At 39.8% G+C, this 25,178-nt stretch overlaps 1 protein-coding gene across 12 annotated transcripts in view; it reads left to right on the top strand.

Moving 5' to 3' along the window:
* Positions 1-25,178, top strand: part of ARFIP1 (ADP ribosylation factor interacting protein 1) — a 101,961-nt gene that overhangs the window by 21,931 nt on the left and 54,852 nt on the right. For 11 of the 12 annotated variants that reach the window (XM_047798232.1, XM_047798238.1, XM_047798237.1 and 8 more), the window contains one exon: positions 11,277-11,378. In XM_047798232.1, the coding sequence (XP_047654188.1) occupies positions 11,286-11,378 (93 nt within the window). In that variant the 5' untranslated portion in view covers positions 11,277-11,285. Of the gene's footprint in view, positions 1-11,276; positions 11,379-15,359; positions 15,624-25,178 lie in introns of those variants that run through there. The other variant, XM_047798240.1, reaches the window with a different exon arrangement.

The raw sequence follows: 25,178 nt of genomic DNA, 5'->3' as shown, positions 1-25,178 counted from the left end.
ATGTCACTGCCTGGGCAGAGTCACAGAAAGGAAACTGAGAGACGTGTATGGAGGAGTGTGAGGGATTCGGTTTGATTTCATAGGGTATCTGAAGATGCATGATTGGTGGAAAGAAGAGAGTTTAGATCATGGAAGGATTGTGTCAGGAGGTGGCTTTTATGTTGTAAAAGGAAAAGGAGACAGATATGTTAAACATAACCAGAAATTATTGTATAATATAATGGAGTCTTTTAGGGGGGCACACCCACGGCATTTGGAGGTTCCCAGGCTAGGGGTCCAATCGGAGTTGCAGCTGCCGGCCTACACCACAGCCATAGCAAGGCAGGATCCAAGCTGAATCTGTTCAATGTATGATGTAGTCTTTACTGCTATAAAGCAGGGTAAGAGGCTGAAGAGTGACATGAAATGCTGTTTACATCACTTGGTCAGGGCATGCTGCTCTTACATGCTGTTTAAGCAGAAACCTGAATGAGGTGGGAGAGTCCTATGAAAATCTGGGAGAAAGAGGAAATAGCAGAATAAGACCTGTATGTTTGAGGAGTTCCCATCGTGGCACAGGGGAAATGAATCTGACTAGGAACGATGAGGTTGCGGGTTCCATCCCTGGCCTTGCTCAGTGGGTTAAGGATCCGGCATTGCCGTGAGCTGTGATGTAGGTTGCAGACTCGGCTCGGATCCCACGTTGCTGTGGCTGTGGTATAGGCTGGCTGCTGTAGCTCCCATTTGACTCCTAGCCTGGGAACTTCCATATGCCATGGGTGTGACCCTGAAAAGACAAAAGACAAAAAAAAGATCTGTATGTTTGAGGAACAGCGGTTGAGGGCTCCAGCTGGAACTGAGAGTCAGTGAGGAAAGGGTGGGAGGAAATGCCGTTCAAGTGGTCACGAGTGGCTAGGTTTGGCTTGACCCAGGAATGAGAATGAGACACGGAAGAGGAGAAACTTGGGAGATCTGAAATGCACTGTTCAAGTAGAAAGTGGTTGAAAATACATGACAAATAGGTGTTGATACAAGTAGATTAAACCATTTGTTAAGAAAAAGTTGTAGCATACGAAATAAAGGTGAATATGGATAATGAGTGAATTCCCCACTCAGCATCCAAATTCAGTAATTGGACTCGACCATATTTGCTTTATCCATCCTAATGTAATAGGTTTGATGATCATCCTCCTTTTAAAACTGTGACATTACCAAGATAAAAAAGAAAAAAACACTTGGCTACAGACAGTGACATTTGTAACCAGAATTCACCTCTGTCTTGATACTGGTCTGTATTAGAGGAATGTAATTGGATTCCCATAGTTAGAAAGCTAGGAGGAGCTGTGCTAGGAAATGCCAGTGTTGATGGGACTATGGCAGTCCTGTTGATCCTTGGCTGAAATCAGTGTGCTATAATTTTAACATCTTTATATAGCATTCTCTGTTTTCAAAGCAGTTTCACATTTGAGTCTTATCATGACTGTATGTTAGGTGAGGTTAATAATCTTATTTTATAAATGAGGAAATGGAAACTTCAGAAGTACAGTGACTTCTGTAAAGTTATAAAAAGGGGCAGAGCTGGTCCTTAAATCTGTGTCTTCTGATACTTTGGTTAGTTCTGAGACCTCATGCATAGGCTTAGTCACCTAATAGTTTTGAACTATGTTAAATTAACTTTATCATACATTAACTTTTTTTTAAAGATCATATTTTTACTAATACAGAAGGAAATTTCAAAGACTTTTGAATTATGGGCTTAATGAAATTTCTTTCTCTTTTTGTAGGCAAACAAAAATGTAAATAATTTCATGTCATACAAAAGGCATTTGTGCTTTTTGATATTGGAACAAAATATGGTCTCTATTGACATGCATAATTCGTGCACTAAGCACTGTGACCTTCACTGTCTGAAGTCACAGCTAGAACAATTAGAGTTGAATATTTGTGGGTTCTCTTTTTCTGTTTTCACACTATTTATTCAGTGCTCTTTTGTCTAGGTTAGACTGAAATTGAGAATGCAGTCCTTTAAATGAAGAAAATATAACTGCTTGATAGCAGAACAGAATGCCTACTGAGCATTGGAAACATTTCACAGTGACTTTTTTTTTTTTTTTTTTGTAGCTGCGCCTGTGGCATATGGAAGTTCCTGGGCCAGGGGTCAAATTGGAGCTGCACCCGGAGCCTATACCACAGCCACAGCAAGGCCGGATCCCACCAGCACCTGGGACTTACGCCGCAGCTTGCACAACGCCAAATCCTCAACCTGCCAGGCCCGCCAGAGATCAAACCGACATCCTCACAGAGACCGTGTTGGGTCCTTAACCCACTAAGCCACAACAGGAACTCCTTCACAGTACCTTTTAATGAATTTTCAAATAACTTTTAAAAAAATGGTAGATGTTAAGAAACAGTTGGAACAAATTTACGTTTATTATTATACCACTTTATTTTTGCCTGCTTGGTGGCAAATTAAAGAACAATGTTAAGTGCATGTATTTTAGAAGATATAATGCCTTGTATTATTCCAGAAGTCTGATTAAGGCTAAAACTTCCTTTTACTTCCTTTATAGAAAGTTTTTATCTTGTTCTAAAGGCGTTTTAGAAATTAGGTTCTGTCAATAATCATGTAATATGTAGATAACATCAAGAAACTTATCTTCAGAGTTCCCATCGTGGCGCAGTGGTTAACGAATCTGACTAGGAACCATGAGATTGCGGGTTCGATCCCTGGCCTTGCTCAGTGGTTTAAGGATCCAGTGTTGCTGTGAGCTGTGGTGTAGTTCGCAGACATGAATTGGATCTTGCGTTGCTGTGGTTGTGGTGCAGGCCGGTGGCTACAGCTCCGATTAGACCCCTAGCCTGGGAACCTCCATATGCCACAGGAGGGGCCCTAGAAAAGCAAAAAGACAAAAAAAAAAAAAAAAGAAGCTTAGTTTCAGTATGTGTTCTCTTGCGTTATGAAGATAGATTTTTTGCCTTTGGATGAATTTTTTTTTTCTTTTTATGGTCACACCCGCAGCATATGGAGGTTTCCAGGCTAGGGGTCAAATTGGAGCTGTAGCCGCTGGCCTACACCACAGCCACAGCAACCCAAGATCCAATTCATGTCTGCAAACTACACCACAGCTCACAGAAATGCCAGATCCTTAACCCATTGAGCGAGGCCAGGGATCAGACCCGCAACCTCATGTTTCCTAGTCGGATTCGTTTCCGCTGTGCCATGATGGGAACTCCTGGATCAACTTTTGTTTATGTTGCATCTTTTATTTTCCTTGAGGTGTTCACCCATAAATGCTGATCATCAAATGTAAAGCTTTTTATAATGTTAATGTCAGGGTATTATTTTCAGGATTTGAAAAACATAAATTATGCCAGAAAAAATTACATGAGCTTTTTTCTTTTAGCCTTGGTCTTGGGCAGCTGGAGAAAAGGCTGTAGACTAGGAGTTGAATTTACAGGAAGAAGAGTTACTTTGCACTGTGAGGGTGAGGATGAAGTAAGTAGACATTTAGGTGGCCAGTTTGGAGAAAGTTAGGGCAGAATACGGTCTGCAGAGTGGCTGGAGAAGCGGGTAGGGGTCAAACTGTGAGCAGCTTTATGAGCCATGCAATAGCTGTTGTCCTGTTGAGAAAGTTCATTGGAGTGAGTGATGGATAGTGGTAAGTGGTTTACCAAAGGAGGACGTGGGGGAGGTTTTCACCCCAATACAGTTGGTCCTATGCTTTGAAATGGGTTCCCTTCATGCCATTAAAGTAAGTATTAAGACCCATCAGGCTCTTTACAGGGGTCTTTCAGCCTTGACACTTTGACGTATTGGGCTGTATGATTTTTTATTGTGGGGAATTATCCTGTGCATTGTAGGCCATCTGGCGACATTCCTGCCTTCGAGATGCCAGTAGCATGCCATCCCCAGCCCTAACAACTGGAGATGTCTGTAGACATTGCTGAAGGAGTGGGGGCTGGATGCTAAAATAGACCTCAGTTGATAATCACTGAGTCATCAGGATCAATAATAACAAATGCCTATTTTCTGGCAGCTGATGCCATTAGCAGTAACAGGCTTAGTGCATATCGTGACGCTTCTAATTCCTAGATGTGCTTGTTTAATTCTGCAACCTCCCGCAGCTAGCAGTAGGAAGTTCCTTGATGCAGCTGTCTCTAGGGCTTTGCTATTAGTCAAAGACAGTACTAATGATATCAGTGGAGGCTAATGCTTCAGTGTAGAATTGTTGGAAGTGAAGTCAGATTATGACAAGTGCAGGATGATATGGAAACAAAAGAAACAATAGTACAAGTTGTCACCATCAAGAAAGCAGTATGTTTAACTCATATGAATATCTGAATGCATATATATTTTTTGGCATGGCCCATTGATGTATTTCAGTCACCTTTGCAAAGGCAGTGTAATGTTGAGTTAAAAATAAGTTCTCTGAATAAATTCCTTTATATAACTTTTATTAGATTCCACATTATTAGTGATCTCATATTTGTCTTTATCTGATTTATTTCACTATTAATCACATCTCTAAGTCCACCTATGTTGCTGCAAATGGCATTGTTTCATTCTTTTTTATGGCCAAATAATATTCCATTGTATATATGTACCACATTTTCTTTATTCAGTCCTCTGTTGATGGACATTTAGATTGCTTCCCTGTATTGGCTATTGTAAATAGTGCTGCAGTGAACATTGGCGCAAGTATATCCTTTCAAATTATGGTTTTCTGGGTATATCCCCAGAAGTGGGATTGCTAGATCAAATGATAGTTCTATAGTTTTTTAAAGTACCTTCACAGAGCTCTCCATAGTGGTTAAACCAACCTACATCCCCACCAGTGGAATAGGAAGGTTCCCTTTTCTCCGCACCCTCTCCGGTATTTATTGTTTGTAGATTTTTTTTTTTTTTTTTAAGGGCTGCACCTGCAGCATATGGAAGTTCCCAGGCTAGGGGTTGAATCAGAGCTGTAGCTGCCAGCCTACACCACAGCCACAGCAACTCAGGATCTAAGCTGCCGGATCCTTAACCCACTGAGCGAGGCCAGGAATCGAACCCATATCCTCATGGATACTAGTCGGGTTCTTAACCCGCTGAGCCACAACGGAAACTCCTGTTTGTAGACTTTATGATGATGGCCATTCTGATTGGTGTAAGGTGATATCTCATTACGTTGTTTTGATTTGCATTTCTCTAATAATTAGTGATGTTGAACAATTTTTCGTGTGTTTTTTTGCCGTCTTCTTCGGGAAAATGTCTGTTTAGATCTTCTGACCATTTTTTGATATATCAAAAGCTGTATGAGATATTTGTGTATTTTTGAGATTAATCCCTTGTCTGTCGCTTTGTTTGCAAAGATTTTCTGCCAGTCTGTGGTTGTCTTTTCGTTTTTATTATTTCCTCTGTTGTGCAAAAGCTTTTAGGTTTAATTAGGTCCCTATTTGTTTATTTTTGTTTTCATTTGCATTCGATTTCAGAACCAAGCTTAGGGTTACCAGAGGGGCAGTGCTAGGGGAAGGGATGGATTGGGAGGTTGAGCTTGGCTTATATACACTACTATGTACTTTGTACTGTTCTGTGTACAGTTTCAGGTGTACTTTGCCGTAAACCTGAAACTAACACAACATTGTAAATCACCTACACTCCAGTACAGTTTATTAAAGAAAAATTAAGGTCTCTGAAGCCAGACAGCCGGGTTTGTTCATCCGTTTGCTAGCTGTATGTCCTTAAACACATTTCTTAATCTTTTGATTTTCTCACCTGTAAAACAGGAATAATGTACCTATGTTCAAGAGTTGGGGGTTTGAATGAGATAATGCACATAGAGCAGTTAGAATTACATTAGTTAATATGTGAATAACACATACAACAGTGCCTGACACATACTTATTGTTAGCTCTCATTATTATAGGGCTCCATTTGCAAGAGCGCACATTACTTAAATTCTTCATATTCTTTAACCTTCCTAGCCCTCAGTTTGCTCCCATCTGTAAAACCGGGAAGATCTTATCTACCTCACAGGGCACTTGGGAGGTTAAATGCAATATTTTGTGTAATGTGCTTATTATTAGCACAGTGCCTGGCATGTAGAGGGCAGTTAATAAAGGTAAAGTTAAGAGTTATTGTCAGCATATTAGATTAGGGGACCATGAGCTAACTTGTTCACTAGCATTCTGAAAAGTTTCTAGACCATTTCATGGTTATCACTGACATTCAAAAGGACTCATAACGGTATTTCGAAACCTTTTGCCATTTATCCACTTCTTGCAGGTCTGCTGTTTGGGTCTTAGGTGCAAGCAAGTGAAACCAGCTTCAGCTCACTTATATAAAAAAGGTGTTTATGGAGTTCCCAGGTGGCCCAGCAGGTTAAGGACCTGGCATTTTCACTGCTGGGGCTCGGATTGCTGCTGTGGCATGGATTTGATCCCTGGCCCTGGAACTTCTGCATGCCATGGGTGCAATCCCCCCCCTCCCCCCCAAAAAAAGAAAAGAAAATCATTTGCTAAGAGTCTGCGAGTTAGCTTACAGGAAGGTTGGGAAAGCAGAATCCAGGCTACATATCTAGGAGTGTGTCGAGCCCTATTTCAGTAAGGGCACTGTTTTGGCCATTGCTTAGCCCCAGATGCTTAGCTTACATTTCTGGTGACTAGCCCTTGTGACTGGGTGCTGCCCCCAGCGCTGTGGCCACTGCTGAAGGCATTTGCTCTCACCGCAGTTGTTACTGCCCCAGAGAGAGTTCCTTTCCTTTCCTCTTTCTTGTTTTCACTAGTTTCTGATTCCAGGTCTCAGGAAATTGCCTTTGATTTGGCAGAGCCTGGGTCATACGGCAATGCCCCCAGGGCTTGAGAAACAAATAATAATAATGTAACTTATATAGCATTTATTACATTCCAGATACTTTTCTAAGTACTGTATATATTTTTTATTTTATTTTATTATCACAGCAGTGTTATAAGGTAGGTACTATTCTCATTTTACTAATGAGGGACGAGAATTTATGAACTTTTGTTAAGTTTACATAGCTAGTATGTGGAGGAGCAGGGTCCGAACCCAAGTCATCTGGCTCTGGATATTTGCTTGATTATCTAGTATTTTGAGCTTTTGTATAATAAGCAGTCTCTGCCTATCCCCAGCCTTATGTGAAGGCTTTCCCCAACATTGGCAGTAGGCTGTGGCTGGGCAGCCGGAAGAATAAGATAGATCCAGTACTTGGTGAAAGTCAGAGTTGGCCAACCACTCGTTGCTTCTTTGGCTATTTTAAGAGATCTAGGATGAGGGATACTAGATCTGAGAAATAGGGATTTTTTTTTTTTTTTTTAAATGCTCTGTCATTTTTTAGATATTCTTGTAGAGTCAAGTTCTTGTGTGTTTTCAGGCTCTGGATCAAACAGGGAATATATCTCTCTAAATAACACTTAAGATTCTGCAGTTATTTTTATAATGAGAGAGTATTGAGCTTATTTATTTGGCAGCACCCATGGCATATGGAGGTTCCCAGGCCAGGGGTTGAATCTGAGCCACAGCTGCAACCTGCACCACAGCTGTGGCAACACTGGATTTTTAACCCACTGCACTGTGCTGGGGATCAAACCTGCACCTCTGCAGTGACCTGAGCCACTGCAGTTGGATCGTTAACCCACTGTGCCACAGTGGGAATTCCATGGCCTAATTTATTTTTGTCATGGAGGCATAATTTGGAAAATGACAAACCTTATTTGCTACTTGGTTGGAGAGCCAAAAGTCCATCCTTACTTATTGGTGGGCACTGTGATCAGGGCTGCGTGCCTACACCCACCAGACTGGTACGCTTTCCACGTGGGTGGATTTGGGGCCCTCAGGAAAAATAAATCCTCTGCCATTAGACATGGTAGGATGGGATTTTACCCTTAAAAAAAAAATCAACAGTTTATTGAGGTAAATTCTTGACATATGATAAAACATGCATGCATTTTAAATGTATAGTTCAGTGAGTTTTGAAAATGTATAAATTTGAGAAAGCATCATCACAATGAAGATAAAGTTTCTTGCGCCCCTTTTGCAGCTAGTCCTCCCCTTCCGCCTTCCCTCCAGGCAACAGCTGGTCTGTCATGATAGATTAGTTTTGTATGTTGTAGATTTCAGCATAAATGGAATCATATAAGATGTATTCTTTTTGTGTCTGCCTCTTTGGGGTTAGCATAATCTCTTGAGATTAATCAACAGTTACTGCACGCATCAGTAATTCATTCCTTTTTATTGCTGAGAAATATTCCATATGTGTATACTACAGTTTGTTTTTCTATTAACCTGTTGGTGGCATTATCTCAGATCTTCTCTCCTGTCTGCAAGTGGGACAGGGTGGCTGGAGGTTAGTGTGCTGGGTTTGAGTATTTGCCTTCTGCGGGTCAGTTAGGTGCTCAGGTTCTGGTTCTCCTGAGGGCAGGCCTTGTTAGGAACAGAGCCCTCGGGTATGTTTCAGAATGATTCCATGTCTCCTCCCCCTGCTGGAAGGATGAGGGGATTTTCCTGCAGTATTTGCTGGAGGAACCTGGTCCAGGTCTTGGAGGTCGGAGTCAGTGGTGGGGCCCTGCTTGTGACTGGACTCACCTGGAGTTGTTAACTCTCAGTTGTCCACGCTGAGCCCGCAGCAGTTCAGGTTTTCTTACCCCAGCACTTGTTCCTGAGGTAGTTTCCACTGGGTTTGGTTCCGGTTAAGCCACGGACACCCCTCATTTGCTGTCTTTCCAGTTGGGGAGTAGCAGTGTGCCCTGTGGCCTCCCCTCCCTCACGAATCCAAGAAGAGTTGTTGATTTTTCAGCTGCTTGGCTTTTTGCTTGTTTTGCGAATGGAGTGGTGACTCCCAAGCTCCCTACTTGCAGGGACAGAAATTGGAAGTCCTGCCCCCAAGGTTGTGATTCAGCACTCCCCACCCCATGTAACTCTGTTCTGCTTACAGCATCATGGCTTACTGCTTTTCTTTTTTGTGTTGAATCATAAAGTGTGTACTCTTTGGGTCTACCTTTATTTGCATAACGTTGTGAGTTTTTTTCTGTTTTTTATAACAGTAATTCTGTTTTATTGCTGTGTGGTGTTCCATCATATGACTATGCTAAAATTTCTTTATTTGTTCTATTGTCAGTGGGCATTTGGGTTGTTTCCAGTTTTTAGCTGTTATTTTTGTTGTTGTCCTGTAATCTTTTAATAATACACAGATAATAGGTGTTTTTAGCTATTATGAGTAAAGCTGCTGTGAATATTCTTGTCCTTGTTTTATGATGGACATATGCACTATATTTCTTGGGTATATTCCTAGGAGTGGAACTGCTGGTTCATAGCATAGACATGTTTAACTCTAATAGTACTGCCAAAAAGTTTTCCAAAGTTATATTATCAGTTTTTACTTGGCACCAAGCAGTGTATGAGTCTGCATACTTGCTAACACTTGGTTTGGACATTCTTTCTAAATGTGGCTATTCTAATGGGTGTATAAGAGTATAGTTTTTTTTGTTGTTGTTGTTGTTGTTGCTATTTCTTGGGCCGCTCCCGCGGCATATGGAGGTTCCCAGGCTAGGGGTCTAATCGGAGCTGTAGCCACTGGCCTACGCCAGAGCCACAGCAACGCGGGATCCGAGCCGCGTCTGCAACCTACACCACAGCTCACGGTCAACGCCGGATCGTTAACCCACTGAGCAAGGGCAGGAACCGAACCCGCAACCTCATGGTTCCTAGTCGGATTCGTTAACCACTGCGCCATGACGGGAACTACTAAGAGTATAGTTTTAATCTGCATGACAAGTTGAACTAAGTGACTTGTAGATCTTCCCAGTACTAAATTTTTATGTTTGTTTGAAGAGTCTAGGGCGCTCTTATAGCAGTGGCTCTCAGCTGACTGCACGTTGGAATCACCTGGCGAGCTTTTAAAACCTTTTTTTTTTTTTCCCCAAGGTTGATCCTGTGGCATACGGAAGTTCCTGGGCTAGGGATTGAATTGGAGCTGCAAATTCAACTGCAACTGCCTACTCGACATCTGTAGCAATGCTGGATCTGAGCTGCCTCTGCGACCTACACTGCAGCTTGTCACAATGCTGGATCCTGAACCCACTGAGCGAGACCAGGGATTGTACTTCCATCCTCACGGACACTGAATTGGGTTCTTAATTCTGTGAGCCACAATGGGAACTCCTAAAACTATTTTTAAAACTTTAAGTTCTCCAGGTAGTTCTAAGATGCAGAGAAGGTAGAAAATCATTGGCATTTATGAATGAAACATTCCGTGCCTCTCAGGATTTTGCTGTACCCTTTGGTGAGTGACACATTTGTCTTTCTAGTTACCCAAGCCCAAAATTGGGTAAGGGGCAGGGAGGGGGCATGAGTCAGTCATTCTTCATTCCTGCTCCTTTTTAATCTCCCACAATGAGTCACTAAATAACTCTAGAATTCACCCTTTTCTATTCCACAGCCTTTATTTAGATCTTTACTAAATTACCTGCTTAGACCCTCATTCTGTTGCCCTGGGGATACAAAGATGTAGAGATTTTCTCTTCATTTTTTTGTCAGACAACAAAAACATTATTATTTATAAAATTTGTCATGGTAAAGCAAAAGAGGTGCACAGAAGGAATAAAATATAAATGAGGATCAATGGGAAATGGAACATTTCTAGTGCTGCCAAGAAATAGAAATCTGGCCTCAGGAGACCCTAGGGTTAATGCAGTCTGTAGCTATTCTAAAAGGTTTGGTTTGAGAGAGTCCTAAAGAAAACAGGGCAGACCCTCAGTCCAAGGTATTTACTGAGGTGCCCAGTCGATCTCCCCATCGGCGGAGTCATCGGTACTTCCCCCCAGAGCAATAACTGACTTGTTTGTTTTTTTTCTCTTCTGTAGCTTCTAGTAGAGTGCCTTGCACGTGGCAAGTTTCACAAGTGTTGGTTAACTTTGTCTGTACTAGTGTTTTTCAAAGTGTGGTCTATAGGCCCAAGACTCAGGGAGTCTACAAGGTAAAAACCGTTTTCAATAATATTAAGACATTATTTGCATCTTTGATTTTTGTGTCATTTGCTTATTTACAAGGTAAGGATATTGTCTGCTGGCACCTACAACATAATCTAGAAATCTAAGTTGAATGCAGTTTTAAAATACAGATGTATGTTTTATTATATTAGTATCATGATTATTACATAAGGATTAGGCAGGTTGTAATTATTTTTAAAAAGGACTATAATGGTGGCTTTTAAGTGCAAGAAACATGAATGTAGTCTTTTGAATATTTGCCTTTTATGATTTGGTGTTATTTATGACTATTTCTTTTTCTTTTTCTTTTTTAGGAGTCTACCATGGCTCAAGAATCTCCAAAAAATTCAGCAGCAGAAATTCCAGTGACTAGTAATGGAGAAGTTGATGACCCTCATGATCATGGCTTTAACAGGGTAAGAACTCTTTCTTTCTCTTAATGCAGAGAATCAGGATAAGCCCTTAAATGTCGAGATGAAAGTAGTTGAGTTTTTAATATAGGAGTGTTTTTTACAAATTGGCTGAAATGCCAGGAATCTAATGTTATTATGTCTAGATGACTAGGTGGGTCATGTTAGTGATTTGTTAGGAATAAGCTCCAGGCCAGTAAAGCATTTAGGCTGTGATGTTACTACCTGTACTTTTATTATATGACCAGGACAAGAGTGTGTCTGATGACTTTGGCATATAACTTTATAAAAAAAAACAACAACTTTGTCTTATTTGCGATAAACAATATTTTAAAAATTTTTTATTATAGTTGATTTACAGTTTTCTGTCAATTTCTGCTGTGCAGCAAAGTGACCTAGTTATGTATACATTCTTTTCCTCACATTATCCTTTATCATGCTCCGTCATAAGTGACTGGATATAGTTCCCTGTGCTGTACAGCAGGATCTCCTTGCTTATCCACTCCAAATGCAATCGTTTGCGTCTATTAACCCTAGACTCCCAGTCCATCCCATTCCCTCCCCTCCCACTTGGCAACCACAAGCCTGTTCTCCAAGTCCATGAGTTTGTTTCTTTTCTGTAGATAGGTTCATTTGTGCCATTTATTAGATTCTGGATATAAATGATGTCATATGGTATTTGTCTTTCTTTTTCTGACTTACTCCACTTAGTATGAGAGTCTCCAGTTCTGTCCATGTTGCAACAAGGGGGATAATATTAACTGTAGATTATCCTTTAAAAAATTGGTACTGTCTGATCTCTTTTTCTGTGTGTCCTTAATACATAATTCCTAAGTAGGCTTCTCTTGACTTTGCTGATCACTTTCCAAAGTGGCAAACTTGATTGAGTGGAAAATGAAACTTGGGATGTGTTTAATTTTGATCTGCCTCTCATTTGAAATTGAAATTCATTTATGTATTTTAATGTAGGCACTGAGTTTAAAGATAACGTGGGTTCAAATTTCAGCTGTCATTTCAAGCAGTGTAACCTTGAGCAGATACTTATTTAATCTCTTTTAGTTTTTTTTTTCCTAATCTCTTTTTTTTATAATGAAGCCAGTCAGAAAAGAGTGCATTTAATGACGTTTTAGAAAATTCCACTGAATTTCACTGATTTTTGTCTCAGCAGTCCTTTGGAAGAAGCAGATGTGTCTTCAAGCTTGGGATGTGTATTTGTGTGTGTGTGTGTTTAGGGCCACACCTGTGGCATACATAAGTTCCCAGGCTAGGGGTCGAATCAGAGCTGTAGCTGCCGGCCTACACCACAGCCACAGCAATGCCCAATACGAGCCATGTCTGCAACCTACACCACAGCTCAAGGCAATGCGGAACCCACCGAGTGAGGCTGGGGATCAAACCTGCATCCTCACGGTTACTAGTCAGGTTTGTTACTGCTGAGCCGCAGCGGGAACTCTAGGATGTGTATATTTTAATTGCAGGTATTTTAACTTGGTTTCTAAGCACCCATGGCCCAATATAGAGTGACTGACAGAAGAAAACGACTTTTTAAATTCTGAGCACTCAAAGAAAATTTGCACCTCAGGTTTTAGTCTTTCTGGTATTTGAAAACACTAAGACACATGTGCATTAAAGAAACTCAAGTTGCCATCATTAGGTGCTCTACCAGTTACTTTATAAACTTAATTCAAATAACACAATATACCAGGATTTTAGTTAATGATTGTTGCTTCACCTTATTTTCGGTAACAGCTCCTTTTTGTGAATTTATTCTGTGAATATCTACTGAGTGTCTGCTGTTTACCAGGTACTGGGGATCACAGTGAACAAAAAATACCTGCCATCATGGAGTTGATATTCTAATAGTCTAAGGAAACTTTCATCTAGAAAAAATGCATTATGTACAAAATGCTGCATTGTTTTGGAGATGGACCTGCCATCTTAAGCCTGTTCTTGTTCTTCTTTTTCCTTTTTTTGCTATAGCTTATACATAAAAAGCACAAGTTTAAGTGTAAAGCTCAGTGGAGCCACCATCCACGTAAGATGAGGAACATTTCCAAGTCCTTACCTAGCTCCCTCTTGCCCTCCTCTAGGCAGGACACCTCCCTCCCTTCCAGGGTAACCACTACTGCCATAATTCTGTCGTTGCTGATTGCTTTTGACTTCTTCAACTGCATGTGAAAGAGTTTGCACTCTTTTCTGACCGGCTTTCACTCAACATGTCTGTGGAATTCATTCATACTGTTACTTTGGCAGTATTTAATTCCTTTTCATTGTAATATAGTTCTCTATTGTGTTACTATACATTATCTGTATATCCATTCTTTTCTCTTTTTTTTTTTTTTTGCTTTCTAGGGCCACCCTCGAAACATGTGGAGGTTCCCAGGCTAGAGGTCAAATTGGAGGTACAACTGCTGGCCTATGCCACAGCCACAGCAACACAGGATCCAAGCCACAGCTGCAACCTACACCACAGCTCACGGCAATGCCAGATCTTTAACCCACTGAGTGAGGCCAGGGATCAAACCCGCAACCTCATGGTTCCTAGGCAGATTCATTCCTGATATACCACGATAGACAGAAACTCCTATGTATCCATTCTTCAGTTCATGAATACCTAGGTTGTTTCCAGGCCGGGGCTATTATGAATAAAACTGCTGTGACCATTCTTGTACAGGCCTTTTGGTATACATAATCATATAATCATAGATACGCTGGAGTGGAATTGCCAAGTCTTGGGTATGTGATGTTTGGCTTTGGGAGATATTGTCAGCTAGTTTACCAAAGTGATCAAACCAGTTAACAATCCTGCCAGCAATGATGGAGTGTTTCAGTTGTTCCATATCATAACCAATTTTTGGTATTGTCATACTTTGTAGTTTTAGTCCTTCTGATGGAATCATGATATCTCATTGTGGTTTTAATATGCCTCTCCCTAATGATGAATGATATTTAGCATATTTTCATATTCTTATTGACCATTTGAATATTATCTTTTATGAAATGCCTTTTTAAGTCCTTTGCTTATTGAAATTTCTATTAGTATATGCCTTTTTCTAATTCATTTGTTCTTTATATATTCTAAGTCATTTGGATGTGTGTATTGCAAAAGTATTCTTCGTCTGTAGCTTCTTTTGCACTCTGCTAATGGTATCTTTAGATGAGCAAAAGCTGATTTTAATGAAGTCCAGTTTGTTAGTGTTTCTTTCCCTTTAGTGATGTTTGTGACCCTTCTAAGACATCTTTGCCCATCCCAATATCGTGGAGTTACTCTGTTTTCTTCTAAAACTCTTTACTGTCTTACTTCTCATATGTAGGTCTGTGATTCATCTTGAATCTTGTGTATGGCAGCGATGTACAGGCTAAGGTTCATTTTTTAAATCGCAAATATCATGTCATAGTCATCGTTTATTGAAGAGATGATCCTGTCTCCACACAGGTGGTCTTATATGTGTGGGTCTGCTCCTGGGTTTATTGTTTTATTTCTTGGTCTTTTTGCTATCCTTGGAATAATACTACCCTATTCTGTTTACCCTATTCTGTTTTATTAGGGTAATTCAGTCTGGAACAAATACTAGTTTCCATCTTGATACCTGGTGGTTAATTCCTCCAGCTTTGTTCTTCAGGGTGTCCTCGTGCCTTAAACTTATTCATGAGTCTCTAGTTAAGAAATTTTATTTGCCTTCAAGTAGCACTGAAAAAAGGACTTTTTAAATCTTTTCAAATTTTAACTTTAGAATAAAGAGACTTATTTTATTTATTTATTTATTTATTTATTTTGCTTTATAGGGCTGCACCTGCGGCATATGGAGGTTCCTAGGCTAGGGATCAAATCGGAGCTACATCTGCTGGCCTACACCACGGCCACAGCAACGCCAGATCCAAGTCGCATCTGCGACCTACACCACAGCTCACAGCAACACCAGATCCTCAACCCACTGAGCAAGGCCAGGGATCAAACCCTTAACCTCATGGTTCCTAGTTGGATTCGTTTCTGCTGCGCCACGAAGGGAACGCCTAAAGAGCCTTATTAAAGCGAAATGAGTTAAACCCTTGTATAGCTGTATGAGTTCTTTGCTAATGCAGTCAAAGCCAGTTGACTTTCTGCTTTGTAAGTTTATGTGTTGTTCGGTGTCTGATTCTCTTTTTGGAGATTCCCGTGTGATGTTACTTCCTTTTCTGTCGAGGGTCGTGGAAGGAAAGGAGGTGTTCTTCTGGAGGTCTCCTCTTACTGGATGCGAACTTCACCAGTAGGTAGGACTCCACTTCAGCCAGTACACTTCACTCTACCTCCCTTAAGAAATTCAACATCATAAGACTTGCTTCTCTTTGTACTTGCTCTAATGAAAAATGTATTTGTCCTGAGAGTCTCTTACATATTCAGTATTCTTGTAAATAAAAATTGGCTATGTAATTCCTTTTATCGTGAGTGAAAACAGTTTTTCAAAAGCGTCTTTTGACTATTTTAAATAAATTACATCCAAGGTCCGTTAGGCATATATTTAACTACATTTTGGCACACTCCTTTATTTTCCTGAGCAATAAAAGAGAAATTGTATTCAAGCTCTAATTCATGTTTCTATTTTAATATAGATAAAAATTCATTAGACTGTACTAGTAAATAGATTTCATGTAAAGCTAGCTTTTAAACAGTTTTCTGAAGTACTTTACTAATATACATTTTCCTTTTATATGTATTTGATGTTTAAAATCATATAATGGCTTTTATTTACTACCTAGTGCATAGTGCACTTTAAAAAAGTATAAGGTCCTTTATAAAATTGAGATGGTGGTTTATTAAGTTGTCATAACTCATATGGCCGGATGGTGTCACTATGACCCAGGCAGTGAAATTGTAAATGATTCTGTTCTTGTTTTTCTGTCTCATTGCTGATATCTGATTTTTCATTTGATTTTCCTTCTTAGTCTCTCCTGCTAGGAGAGGCCCTGATGAACTCTAACTTAATATTCACATTGAATTAGAGAATATAATGGGATGATTTGCCCTAGAAATTCCTTCGGAGCAGCTTAACATACTGTTAATGTTTTGAGGCTTGTTACTCTTTTTATTAAGATGAGGGCAACAGCAGTACGTAGAGAGGATAGAAAAACAATCTTAGTATTGTTGTAATTCTTTACAGCAAAAATATTTTTAAGTCTAAATGAAAAGTAATTATTATCTTTTAAAAAATAATTAAGTTTCATTTCTTTTTTTTGGGGGGGGGGAGGGGTGGGGGACCTGGCACCTGCAGCAGGCATGTGGCAGTTCCTGAGCCAGGGATCAAAGCCACACCACAGCAGCGACCCAAACTGCTGCAGTGACAACACCAGATCCTTAATCTGCTGTGCCACAAAGAAAATCCAAGTTTAATTTCTAAAGAATACAAATTACTCTTTTACTTATAAACTGCATATTATTTATAATTTTTTCTGTTATGGTGCTAGTCAAAATATTAGATTAGAAATATGCAATTTGTGCCATTAGTTAAATATTAAGTTGAAATAAGTTGAAGCTTTTTGTGAATTATATGTGGCAGATTTCGAGAAATGACCTTAGTAGATATAGCTAAAAGAGAACTTTTCCTGTGGTAGACCCACAACTAAAATTCCTAATTTAGATTTTTCCACCTATAGATCTTTTCTCTCGAAAAGCATATATATACCAATCTTACATTTAGTTTGAAGGAATTTAGGATCCCTTGAACCCTGCCTGTGGATCCTTATAATTCCTGTGTCTTAAATCCGCCTAGTCTTGAAGTTTTGAGTTCAGTAGCAGGATTTTAGTTCAGTAGGAATACTTTAAAGATCCCTGAGTCTCACTAACTATATTTTTCAGCTGAGGAAAAGGGCCTCTGAGGTTGTGGTGGGATTACCCCAAAGCTTATGTGACTGTAAGTACAGTGAGGGCAGGAACGCTCATTCATTTCCTTACTTATCACCTGGGCCTGGCAGTAGTGCTGCACGTAATAGATACTTAGTCTTTGATGAAATGTTTGGTGAATGAATGAACAGATGCTAGAATAAGGAGTCGAAACACGAATTCTAGACTACTCTGGGACAACAGGAAGGGATATTGTATTCTTGGACTTAACACATCTTTGTCCTTGATTTCCCGGCATGCATCATGCTCATCGTTGTTGTAGTTGTTGTTGGAGATTTTATTGTTTTGGAAGTTTTTATTGTTATTTTTCTTTTACTCCTTAATGCTTTTTGTCAAACTAAGTAGTTTCTCCATTCTTTTGTATGTACCAGTCTGGATAATATACTTTTGCAGTCTGAGTAAGACTTGGGAAAGAATGTAAGGATAGAAATTGTAAGAACACTGCTTTTGACATATTTCCTCCGCTCACCTTCATGTTGTCATGGTCCATTTATTTCTCTGCTTTTCTTGAGAGATGGAATCACTCAAGGGCAGAGGCCGTGTATATACACTGCACAGCTTACGGTTCACAGCAGCTGTTCAGTAAAAGAATGAATTTTACTATGACTTAGATTTAACATATTTTCTACTTCAGCCATTCTGCCCTAGAATTTGAGTAGCACGTGATGACAGTCATGGTCATCCCATTCCCCCCGCCCCGCCCCCCTATGGTGATACAATGTAGTGTTTCGGCATCATCTGAAAAAGTCAGTAGCTCAGTCAGTGGCGCATTGATTTGATGGGAGCTTTTTCCTAAGGCCACTGTTTACCAGGTGTATATCTTGCACTCTTTTAAAGGTATGGCACCTATTTTTCAAGATTCATTTCTAGATTCATTTTAATGTTTACTTTCCAAGTATAGAATATATTCTTAGCACTATTACCACAAATTATTTTAAAATATGTGTTTATTGTATATACATCCATTAAATTAACTCTGCATTGGGAGTCCTGTTGAAAATTTTGAATAAATCAATTTTTAATGAAAGGCTGAAGGCCTGTGTATTTTGATTTATAGATTCTGCTTTTATTTATAAATAAACACGGTCATGGATAATCATTTAAATATCTAGGAGAAATTGTTTTGAAGGTAGGTAACATACAAATATTTCTACAGTGATTATCTTTGAGTGAAATTCAGCAGTTCTTTGATGCAAGTTTACCAAATTAAGAATGAGTTCATTCTTATCAAACGTCAGTACTACTTAGAACCCAGACCCTAGTCTAGGTGGAGGGGTGGGGACGAGGCCAAGAGAGTAGACCGCAAACTGCCAGAAGATAGGGAGAGTCATCACATTCGCCTTTTACACGGTTGTCTCTGCCTGCCATTCAGAGAATGAATTTCAGGGCTGACAAGACTGGAGACAAGGCAGACAGATCAGTGGTTCACCATGGGAAAAAGCAATGAGACTTCAGACTTGGCTCTTGTAGACAAACTTGAGCTGGTAAAGAACACCAAGCCATTTCTGAAGATGCAGATTGGAGGAAAACCGGAAGCATGTCGTGTAAGGAAAGGAGGAGAGAAGAGTTGGTGGTATTCCTAGCATCGAGCAGATACAGTACTAATAGTTCACTTATTTTTCTCAATTTAAACACCTTATCTCCTTCTTCAAAATGGATAAAACCTGCCATAGCATTTACATAATTTAGTTTAATTTTATTTTGTTTTTGTCTTTTTAGGGCTGCACCTGCGGCATATGGCATTTCCCAGGCTAGGGGTCGAGCTGGAGCTGTAGCCACTGCCCTATACCACAGCTACAGCAACACCAGATCCGAGCCGCTTCTGCAGCTTATACCACAGCTCACAGCAACTCCAATCCTTAACCCACTGAGTAGTCCATGGATTGATCCTGCGTCCTCATGGATGCTAGTCAGATTTGTTTCTGCTGAGCCACAACAGGAACTCGTACATAATATAATTTTAAAAGAGACAAATTGCAAATTTTATGTTCAATGTTCTATAAATTTTGGTAATCTAAAATCCCCTTGTTGTTTTAAACATTTAACTGCTTATAAGGAATATCTGCCAAAGCAAAGCTGTTACTCAAACAGAGCTCCACATTCCAACTCAACTGTAAACATATTTCCACCTCCTTAACCTCCTCATGGGGGCCTCTACCACTCTGCAATTATCTTGAGTCAAAGCTGATTATTCCCCAACATTGTGTTTATCAATTGGGTAGAGGGAGGGTCAGCATTTTCTCACCTCTCCACTTTTAAACTACCAGTTCTCAAACTTAATGTGGGTACTAAAAAACGCCGATTCTTCTTAGCTGCTTCTTGTAAGCCTCACTAAGATAGAGTGTGAAGCTCAGGAGCCAGAATTTCAGACACGTGAACTAGGTGATTCGGACTCAGGTTATCCTTTGTCTACACTGCGAGGCTCTCTGCTGTAGGGAACTGCCTCCTGTCCTCGTGCGCTGCTGACACTGACCCCCACCCCCAGCTCCTTGCAGTCTGTGGCCCCCCCCCACCTCCCCTGCCCTCTTAACCTTGTCATCTACCCTCTCAATCAGCCTCAAACTATGGAGGGTTCTGGTCTCTCCAGGCCTTCTGCTCTATCCCCAACTTCTACCATTATCCTTGATGTCCCAGGGTTTCGCAGGCCATCGGGCACACTTTCAGGCAAAGTTCAGTTTGCAACTCCTTCCAAAGTGCTATATATAAGGTGTCTGAGCTGTTTGCATGGCTTATCAAAAACACAGCCCACTAATGGCACAGTATGTAGTATCCTGCTTTATTTTTTAAAAATACTGAAAGTGAAATAAAATCTATTGCATAGCTTGCCTGCCTGTGTTGATGCAGATGATGGGCTGTAGTAAAAACAACATGGAAAGATGTATCATTTTTTGCCCTAAGTCTGTAGGAAACCTAAAGTTGGTAGTTTGATTCACACTTGGTAATTTGTAGTTGGACAAGGGACCAAAAAAGTGTGAAGGCAGACAGAAGATGTATTCACCTATAGTACAACCCAACCTGTACTTTAGTCTCAGATTTCATCAGTATCTTCCTCTCTAATGCCTTTCATCTTTCATGCCCAATTCTACCTAAGCAATGGGAACTCCCATGGCTACTTTCAACCTTGTCATTGCTCAAGAAACAGCACTTCTGAAATCTAAAGTGTAACAACTCATTTTATGATCACAATCTCCTCCCATATCTGTTACTCCATTTGATCAAGACAGCAAATCGGACTTACTTTTTTTTCCATTTTATCAGCACATACACATACAGACACAGACACAGTCGCAGTCTCATTTCTCTCTCCACACTTCCCTCTCATTCATTCGACAAATAATTAACAAGAGTTTATAGCATCACTATCTTGGTGTAGTTTATAGAGAACCTGAAGAGTTCTCACAGATTGGTGATGGTTGTAATGATGCTTTGAGAATCTCTCCTTTTTTTTTTTTTGTCTTTTTGCCTTTTCTGGGGCCACTCCCTCGGCACATGAAGGTTCCCAGGCTAGGGGTCTAATCGGAGCTACAGCTGCTGGCCTACACCAGAGCCACAGCAGCAGGGGATCCGAGCCTCATCTTAGACTTACACCACAGCTCACGGCAACACCGCAGCTCACGGCAACTCTGGATCCTTAACCCACTGAGTGAGGCCTGGGCTTGAACCTGCAACCTCATGGTTCCTAGTTGGATTTGTTAACCACTGAGCCACAATGGGAACTCCGAGAATCTCTCCTTTTTAAAAAAAATTTCTCCTCCTCTCTCTGAGTTAAAGGGGAGAATTCATTAATCTCTAGTTCTGCTTAGTATTGTGGTGGTGTGCGTTTGTATTAAAAAGCAAATTTGCTGAACATTTTGTGTTAAGTGTTAATCTGCACTAACTTTAGTTCAAATGTAGATTACTATGCTAAACTATAAAGTTACATTTTTAACTTCATTCTTATTCTTCTGTCAAAATATGCAAATGGAGGCAAGTTATTTTGGGAAAATGAGCACCCCTTCTCAGCTTTATGGAAGCTGTAACTGCACATATATTCTGTATCCTTTGAAAAGAACTTGAACTGTACATGAAATTTTTTTGCTAGAAGCAGTACATTTTGTTTTATTTTACTTGTCTAAAGAGTTATTTTCTAAAACACTTGCATACTCCAGCACTATCCTAGTAGCTTGAATGAAAAGTTAACTTCAGGTTTATTCCATTTTGTTGTAAAACTGATAATCAGGACTTTACAGAGTTTCAAAAGTTGAGGTGAATGTCAGTGACATAAAAATGCAAATTAGAGATTTTATGTAGTTATAAATGGGCTCATTGTCTCTCAAATATATTCTGGAAATTATAAGAGTAAATGCAGATATTTTAAAAGTTACTAGGCTAGGCACCGCCTTTAAAAATTTAAGGGTTATGTTAAGATTTTTGTGATTTTAAGATTTTTGTGAACTATGAAGCTAAATTATATTTCTTAGAGAATGTGTATTTTACCAAAAACAGTCAACAAGCTCATAAAATACTCAGTGTTTTCTCCCAAGTCATGCATTCTTCTCACATAGCCCATATCATTTTTGTCTTGCAGCAGTTTACCTTCCAGACCGCTAGCACAATGATAATTCTCTTCGGGATCTGCATGGTCCTATTTATTTGTACCACTTTGGGTTAAACTTCTCTTAGGAACAGTTTAAGCCAAGGAAGGCCTCCGTGCTTTTCAGATTTTACAGCTGTTTTACATAAAGGACAGGAGGTTTTTTCTGGAACAACTTTTGATTGTTGAGTAAAGGACCCTTGGGGGAGACCATTGGGAGGGGTTTGAGTGAAATGTAACACCCTCAGACAGCTAGAAATTGTTTCTCCCTGAGGCCATGCATGACAAGTTGGAACCATCCCTTCACTTCTTGAAAATGTTGCAATAAGGGCATCCATCATGTTTCCTAGTTAACCTACTACTTGCTCCCCTCTTCCCAACCACTGCTACTATATCTCTTTCCTGGGGTATTTTGTGACAGAACAGATGATTCAGAGGAGTAATGTTCTTTCAGATAAGTTCTGAGAATACAGCAAGCACAGTTCTTCTGGACCTCTCTGCCATTTGTATGTTTTTGTGGTTTTTTATCCCTCATATTTTGAGAGAAGTCTTTGATACTTTTTTCTTAAGGAAAACTGAAAAGCTGTCAAAACTTGGAGCAAGACAGTGTCCAGGGAAACTACTCTGTAAATAATTGACCTTAATAATCAAATTTGCCAAGTTTAAGAAACATTGGTGCTTTGACATTTCTTTTGTAGGAGATGTAGTTATCTTTTAGAGTTAAAAGATTAATTGCTTTTAATATCAATGTATATAAAAGGATCACTAATATTTAAAACTGGAAACCATTGATTTAGTACATTAGTATATTAAAAAATCAACTAGAAAGGTAAAGGTCATTTATTCAGCAAAATGAACAGACTCAGAGACTTGGTTTAAAAATAGGAAGTAGGAATTCCCGTGGTGTTCAGCAGTGAATGAGCCCGACTAGTACCCATGAGGACTTGGATTCAATCCCTGGCCTTGCTCAGTGGGTTAAGGATCTGGCATTGCCGTGAGTTGTGATGTAGATGAAAGACAAAGCTCGGATCCTGCGTTGCTGTGGCTGTGGTGTAGGCCGGTGGCTGCAGCTCCAACTTGACCCTTAGCCTGGGAACCTTCACATGCCCCGGGTGCGGCCCTAAAAAGACAAAAAAAAAAAAAGAAGTAAAACTAAGTATAAAGAATGTTTTCTTCTTAATTCTCAGTGCTCTCCAAGATAATACACAGATGAAAAGGATGTTGTCCTATGACAAGAGGTTTCTTAAGTGACATTAGGAAATAAGTAAAATGGCATAAAAGTTTTCAAGGGTCACCTGTACTTGTTACTGCACTTCCTCTTACCTGAGATCCATTTCTTTACTGTCAGTCTCCTTCTCCCTCACACCTCGCGTGAATCTGATGGGCAGAGACTTTACCTCTTTACCACACTGCTGTATCTGTAGCGTCTAGAACAGTGGCTGTCATGAACTTGGTGCTCATTCATTGTTTTTTTTGGTTTTGTTTTTTGTTTTGTTTTTGGCTGCACCCGCGGCATATGGAAATTCCCAGGCCAGGGATGGAATCCAAGCCTTGGCTCTCACCTACACCACAGCTGCAGCAGTGCCAGATCCTTAAGCCACTGTGCCACAGCGGGAACTCCTCATTCAGTGTTGATTCAATGAATAAAATAAATCCTTTGTGTTCTAGAGCTCAAGCAGTACTTTCTCCTTTCGTATTTGGTTCTCGTTGGATTTAGTCCCTATTCTGAATTTCTGATACTTATTGTCCTTATTTTGGCACCATGTTCAACTTTTATATTAATGTTTGTATGTCTTGTATATCTTGTCTCTCCAATGAGGCAAGGACTGTACCTTATGTTATCTTTTTCTTTGCCCAGGAAGTCTACCATGGTAAGAATAAGCAGACACTCATTAAATTAAATTTTAAAATAAGCCTTTTGCTGTAACAACTTCTTAATCTGCATGGTGTTGTCATAAGTCCTTTGGTTTATTCAATTAATTCATTTATTCATCCAACAAATATTTATCGAAGATGGCATGTTACTTAGTGATAACTGCTATGAGAAAAATAAAACAGGGTAAGCAAAGTAGGGAATTCCAGCATGAATTCTAGTTGCCAGAGTTGCTGTTTCTCACATTGTCAGGAGAAAGCCTCTCTGGCCAAAGAAGCAATAAAGGAACAAACCCTGTGGATTTCTGGGAGAAGGGCATTCCAGAAAGAAAAGCAGAAAGTACAGGGGCCCTGAAACAGAGGTTGGGTTATTGTTTTTGAGGAAGCAGTGTGGCTGCAAGTTTGAGGCCAGTAAGAGATGAAGTCATGTAATCCCTTGAGGACATTTAATAGTCTGGGTTTTACTTCCAGTGAGATTGGGGGCTATTGGATAGTTTTGTATAGAGGATAGCTTTCATGTGTCTCATGGATAGAAACAGAAAGGCAGTTGAGTCTTTTGTAATAATCCAGGTGAAATATGATACTGACTTAGACCATGGTGGAGGTGGTGAGAATTGATTTGATCCTGGATGTGTTTTGAGGGTAGATTTGATAGGATCTGCTGATGGTTTGAATATGGTGTAAGAGAGGAAGAGTCAAAGATAACTCCTACGATTTTTGGTTAAGATTTTAGTAACAGAGATGCCATCAACTGAATGGAGTAGAAACTATCAGTAGTGCCATATTTTATCTTGTTCTGTCTGTTGGCAGTAGGGATTTACTGTGGAGTCAATCAGTTCGGGATATATGAAGTTATGCCTCTGTGACATCCGTGTGGAAATAATGAGTATGTGGTTAGGTATGTTAAAGAGAGAGGCCCAGATAAAACATAAATTTTGGAGTTGTCAATGTGTAGGTGATTTTTTTAAAGCCAGCAGAATCAATAAGAAGTGAGTATAGGAGAAAAAGTCTGGGGGACTCCAGGATTTGGAGGTTGGGAAGATGAGGAGGAATCAGCAAAGGAGACAGTAGAACATATCAAATGACCAAAGAGGAGACTCAAGAGTGTCTTGAAGTGGGAGGGTGAACGAGTAACAAGAAGAGTCAGCTGTCACATGCTGAGTCATATGCTGTTTGCTAAATCACAGCAAGTGAGAATGAACTTCATTAGTTATTAATTCTGGGTCCACCATCACCTATCAAATAATTGCCTATCAAAATTATTGAGCTTCTCAAGAAAAACCCTTCTCAACACTTGTCAGTTATGAAAGATTGTATCTGTTAAGTCTTTACTTTGCAAATCGGAAAACTAAGTTAATGCTAAGTTTTCAAATTAGAACTGTACATGATGCGTAGTGGAATAGAGTATTAAGAAAGGATTTCAAAGACATTTATCTTTAGTGCATTGCTCACTTGTCATTGTTGTGAAAAACCAATAGGATCC

This window comes from Phacochoerus africanus, chromosome 10, assembly GCF_016906955.1.
Source record: "Phacochoerus africanus isolate WHEZ1 chromosome 10, ROS_Pafr_v1, whole genome shotgun sequence".
In the NCBI taxonomy this organism is placed as follows: Eukaryota; Metazoa; Chordata; class Mammalia; order Artiodactyla; family Suidae; genus Phacochoerus; species Phacochoerus africanus.
This window is presented reverse-complemented; position numbering and strand designations above follow the sequence as displayed.